The sequence below is a fragment of the Pteropus vampyrus genome, unplaced genomic scaffold (assembly GCF_000151845.1).
Source record: "Pteropus vampyrus isolate Shadow unplaced genomic scaffold, Pvam_2.0 Scaffold484, whole genome shotgun sequence".
In the NCBI taxonomy this organism is placed as follows: Eukaryota; Metazoa; Chordata; class Mammalia; order Chiroptera; family Pteropodidae; genus Pteropus; species Pteropus vampyrus.
This window is the reverse complement of record NW_011889265.1, coordinates 378,468-383,718: the sequence shown is the minus strand read 5'-3', so window position 1 is coordinate 383,718 and position 5,251 is coordinate 378,468. Positions and strand designations below refer to the sequence as shown.

The 5,251-nt window shown below is 58.1% G+C and overlaps 1 protein-coding gene across 1 annotated transcript in view; it reads left to right on the top strand.

The window, feature by feature from the left end:
* Positions 1-5,251, top strand: part of H6PD (hexose-6-phosphate dehydrogenase/glucose 1-dehydrogenase) — a 27,860-nt gene that overhangs the window by 12,541 nt on the left and 10,068 nt on the right. The window contains exons 4-5 of the mRNA XM_011382617.2: positions 1,660-1,750; positions 1,876-2,043. Coding sequence (XP_011380919.1) covers positions 1,660-1,750; positions 1,876-2,043 — 259 coding nt within the window. The remainder of the gene's footprint in view (positions 1-1,659; positions 1,751-1,875; positions 2,044-5,251) is intronic.

Sequence of the window (5,251 nt, the reverse complement as noted above, 5' to 3'; positions counted from 1 at the left end):
TAGAGGAGATCAGCCCCGAGCTTCCAGAGGAGGCAGCTTAGAAAGCCTCCAACTACATCCTTGAATAAGCAGATTACAAGAAGCAGAAGTTAGCCGTTAACGTTTTGTCCAAAGATAAATGTATCCGGGGAACTCTCAGATCAAACAGGGCCTAGTAGACAGTTTTATTATCTTTACCTTGGAATGTTGCGTTGCTCCTGGGGCTGGCGCCTGGAGATATCACCTCCCTGTAACTGAGTTACTGCTCTCCCTGGGGGCTGGCACCTGGGGATACCACCTCCCTGAAACTGGAGAATTTCCACTTTTGCACGTCGACTGCATATGTTCAAAGCATCAGTTCTTACTCAAATTAATAAAAGCTATTCTTATTATGTCCTAGTCCCTCCAGTACCCGAACGGGGTGGGTGCTGACAGATGGGGTTTGCTGACGTGCCCAAGGTCACACGGTGGGTCCCGGGGCAGGCGGTCTGGCTCCGGCACCAGCCTCTGCACTGGACGTGCAGCTCACCCTGCGCCTGCTTCTGCAGCCGGGACGGGAAGGCCCCCCGCCCCCCGCGGTATGTGCCGGGGGCAGAGGGGGACCCAGCCCAGGCCCCTCAGGCCTGGGACCGGGATACCTCCCTCCCTCCCTTTGCCTCCTCCTCTTTTTCTTCCTCTTCCCCTCGGTTACTCTTCCCCTTTCTCTCCCTTCATCTTTGGCTGTGTATTTGGCGCTAGAAGCTCTGTGTGGATGCCCAGAGGTGTGAGACCCAGCCTCTGTCCCCTGATACCCCGCAGCTCTACTGGGGGAAAGGATATGTGGGGACAGACTCCGGAGTGAATGGTGCCCTGGGAGGCAGGCGGGGAGGGAGGCGGGCTGGGGGTGCCGCTGTCCTTGAGTGGAGCTGGGTCCTCCAGTCTGGAACCCGGTCAGAAGAGTCCCGTTCCCACACCGGGGTTGGGCCTTCGAGGGTCTCGGGACCCTCCCCGGCCCTCCCAGATTTCCCCTCCTGTGCTCAGCGAGGGCTCAGGCCGTGGGTCCTTCCGGTGCCTGTGTGCGGCTGCGTGAGGGTGGCCCTCGCCTTTGCTTTGGGCCTGGCACCGAGAGGGTGAGGCAGAGCAGACGGTGCCGCTGCCACGCCTGCTGTGGGGACGGGCACCTCGCTCACCGGGACATGGCCTGGTCACTGGTCACCGGCAGGGCTGGCCCAGGACGCCTCCCTCCCTCGCCCCATCCCTGTCCGTTTCCGGCAGCTCCTTCCTCTGTCCACCCTGGATTGGGAAGAGCCGCGACATCTGTGGGTACCCACTGGCACCGTCGCCTCGTTTCTTGCGGCCCTCTGCACCCCGTTTCCTTCTGGCATCTGGTGTCGTTGTGGGTTTCTCCGCGGCACCCCTCTGCAGCCTGGGGCTAGGCAAAGTGCAGCAAAGGGACTTCTAGATTTTGGAGAAAGGCGAACAGCAGGCAGGTCGGAGAGGCAGGGGCCTGGGCCAGTCTTCGTCCTGGGGCAGGGGCTGGGGGTGGGGTGGGGGTGTCTCCAGTTTGAACAGCAGCCCCAAAGCAGAAGTCCCAGGGGAGGGTGCTGTGGGACCAAAGCACAGGCCTGTCTGTCTGTGGGGTGCGGGTTCTGAGGGGTCTCGCTGCTGCCCAGCCCCTGAGCTCACTGCTGCTTCACTCAGGTGCTCACTGTGCCTTCAGCCCGAAGGCAAAGAGAGACGCAGGGCAGGGCAGGCGGCCGGGGACCTGCTGGCCCCAAGGGGCTTGCAGCCAGTAAGGTTGCAGTCGGGGGACTGGCTCAGCCTACTGTCCCTGTCAGGGGTGACCAGCAGGACTGCAGCTGTCCTAGGGGTCGGGTCTCCCTGACCAGCCTGCTTACCTGCCCATTGCGTATTCAGGCCCAGAGCAGGGTGTACCAGGGTGACTTCCTGCTCATCCCCACAGCAAGTGGGGCCTTGGGCGTGAATGTGCACCCCTCCTCCAACCAGAAGGACAAGGCTTCGTCACTTCCCAAGGAAGTGGCCCGAGCAGTGGTCCCTGCTGTCCCCTCCGTGTCCCGCTTTGGAGCCCGTCCCTCGGGGGGACTGCTATCGACTCCAGTGCAGGCTGGAGAGAGAGGACAGGAGCCGTGGACCCCACAGCCAGCCCACCGTGGCCAGCGAGCCCTGTGCCCAGCACCTCAGGGCCCTGCTTGCCTTCTCCCCGGTTGGGGTGGGAAGCAGGCAGGAGGAAGGACTGGCCTCCTGCTGGAGGTCGCTGTGCCCGCTGCAGTGGCACCGAGGTGGCCAGGAAGGTCCTGAGGCAGGATGCAGAGCCCAGCATTCCGACTGTTAAGCCCAAGGGCCACAGCCGGCCTTCCTCCCGCCACCTAGCCCCTTCGTCAGGCCGGCAGGTGCTGCCCCCAGCTGCCTCCTCCCCCACCACCCCCGCGGTCCTGGCTGTCCCCTCTGATTCTTTCACAGGGAGGCACTAGTGTGACCTGGTCCCTGGCAGCAGCCAAGCCCGCCGCCCGAGGGCTGGAAGGGGCAGGGGCTGCAAGCAGGGCACAGGAAATGGAGCTTTCCCGGTCCAGCTACTGCAGGCCCTGAGAAGGGGACTTGGGAGCTGCAAGGTCGTTTGCATGTCCCCCACCTGCACTCACGCCATCCCAGTGGGTGGAGGCCGCTTCCCCAGCCCCCTCCGTCCACGGCTGCGTGAGCGCTTGTTTGCTGCGTTTCTGCCGCAGCCTCTGGCCCAGAGGAGTTTGCTGCAGAGTCAAGGCTGCTGCAGAGACAGGAGGGAGAGAGAGGGACGGGGGAGGAGGAGAGGAGGAGGCAGTGCTCCCTCCGCCCGGCCCTAGCTCCCCCTCAGTCTCGTCTGGATGCCCCCCGACGCGTCCCCATCCAGTGAGCCCCTGAGAGTCACAGGAACCGGGTTGCCCAGGCTGGGGTCTCCTGAAACAGCACCATGGGCAGTACAAAGAGTGACCTTGGCTGGGCCACTTAGCTCCGGGGAGATGACCCCTGCTGGCCCCCTGTCATCGTGGCCGCTGGGAAAAGCTCTGCCGGAAAGAGGGCTGGGTGACTGACAGACTGAAGATCGGCTCGGAGGGCCCCTGTGCCGACACGGGGGTGGGGGGAACGAGTGTGATGCAGGCTCACTTCTGAGGGCTGGAGGGACCGGCCAGTGCCTCTCACCAAGGGGCGGAGGCCACAAGGTCCTCCCAGGTGCACACCAGCTGTCCTGGCTTCGGCAGGTGTGCCAGCAGGGGCTGGGCGCTCGCCCGGCAGGGTGGCCCCTCCGCGCCGCAGGGCAGGGTTATGGCAGGGTAAGCTCAGGGCTCAGGGCTCAGGGCAGCTGCCAGGCTCCCTGACCAGAGTCCGCCAGGCGGCAGCTCTGCTCTGTCCTCTTTATGTTCAGTGGTCCCAGAAAGTATCGGAAGGCATCGCAGCCGGCTTTTTTTTTTTTTTTTAAATCTGTGTTTTTACTGGGAAAATTCGATCTCCCACAGTGTGGAGGCAAAGGGGAGGGGCGTTTGGTCCCGGTTCTGAAGGCTGTGGTTTCCAGTACCGTCTCCATCACATAATGACAATAACCCCGGTCACTACCTCAGAGTTGTTTTGAGGATTAAATCAGATAATGTACATGGAAATCCTTCACACGTGGAAACACTGTTCCCTTCCAAGATGCCAAGGACAGGAAGCGGCCGTGGGCTCCGTCGCCCTGGGCTCCACGTGACTTACCTGTGACCCGTGCTGGGTTATACAGAAGCCCGCAGTTGGTCTGTGATAGTCTTTGTGACCATTTCTCCCCAAACATCACCTGTCTCTTTCTCTCTCACTTATAGATGTAAATTTTCACGTATTGACAATCTGCATAATATATACCTTGAGGCAGCTCTAGATTTCTGTTCAGTTCTGTTTATACCACCAAATATGAATTGTTCTATTATTAGGCATTTCGGTTTTTTGCTATTTTAAATAGGACTTTGTGAGCTTTTTAAAAAATCGCGATATAATTCACAGGCCATAAAGTTTACCCCTTTATAGTGGACAATTCAGAAGTTTCTAATATAGTCACACATTTGCGCAACCCCTATCTACTTCTAGAACATTTAGGAGTATTAAAACGTGTTTTTCCTTTGAGCATACTTCCAAAGCGGAATTACTAGGCCGGAGGGCAAAGGCCACTCGATAGCTGTTGTTGCGTCCCATTGGATTTCTTTTGCCTCCGCGACACATTCCCCACGAAGTTTCGAGGGGCGGCACGACTGAGTGGGTCTCCCCTGATTGTGATCTCTGACGAGCTCGGGACCGAGACAGGCCGCAAGCCAAGTCAATGCAGGAGGGCCTTTCTCCCAGTCGTTCATCTCGGCTGTGCTTTTTCTCTACAATAACTGGTCATGACTAGGAAAAAGGAAACCGAAGGGCTCGTCGGGCGTCATCAGGAGGGCTAGCCCCACCCCGACCTCCTCTCCTCGAGCTCGGCTGCATGGCCTCCTGCCGGGAGGTGCCTGGCTCGGTTCTGGTCGCTGCAGAGGTAGCCGGGGGAAGGATCAAAGTCCACAAATCTGTGGGCTGAGCTAAACCCGGCACACCCCCTGAAGCTTGAAATTAAGGAATAAAAGAAGCTCTCTTTCACACAGCGGGCAGTGAACCTAAGAAATACATTCTCCCCACAGACCGAGTGAGGATAAAAATAGGAAAAGAGCCACTTCGGGATTTGCTAAACTAATGAATAGTAAAGCAGATAACAGGGCTTTTAAGGACTCTGCTTTGTTCTCACCATCAAAACTTTACCTGTTCTCAAAACTCGAGCTATTCTATTTATGCTCTGATATCTACTGTGATTCGTTGGTTCTAAGACCCACCTTTCTCATAGGTAAACAGCTCTGAAGTTGGGTTTCCCATTGATGGGGTGACATAGCTGAGCTGGCGGGCTGTTTCTTCCTCGGGGTTATAAAACAGCGATGCTTTCACCACGGATGGCGTTTTGCTTTGATGAAACCCAGGAAAGCTCCAGCCTCCATGGCCTCTCTGAGCCCCATCTTGTCCCTCCCGCTGCCTTTTCGATATCGTCCCTGGCTGTCACATCACCACTTCACGTGCAGAAGATTTAGAACCGAAACCGTCATCGCATTGTCTTCATGAAATACCAACTCCTTTTTCTAACTTCTTTATTTCTAAATGAGTTGCCCACCTGGCTGCCCCTCTCTCGCAGCCCCTGTAACAATAAAAATACTAGCCAGTGTTTATCAGGGCTTCCTGTGTGCCGGGCACTGTTCCAAGCCCCGTA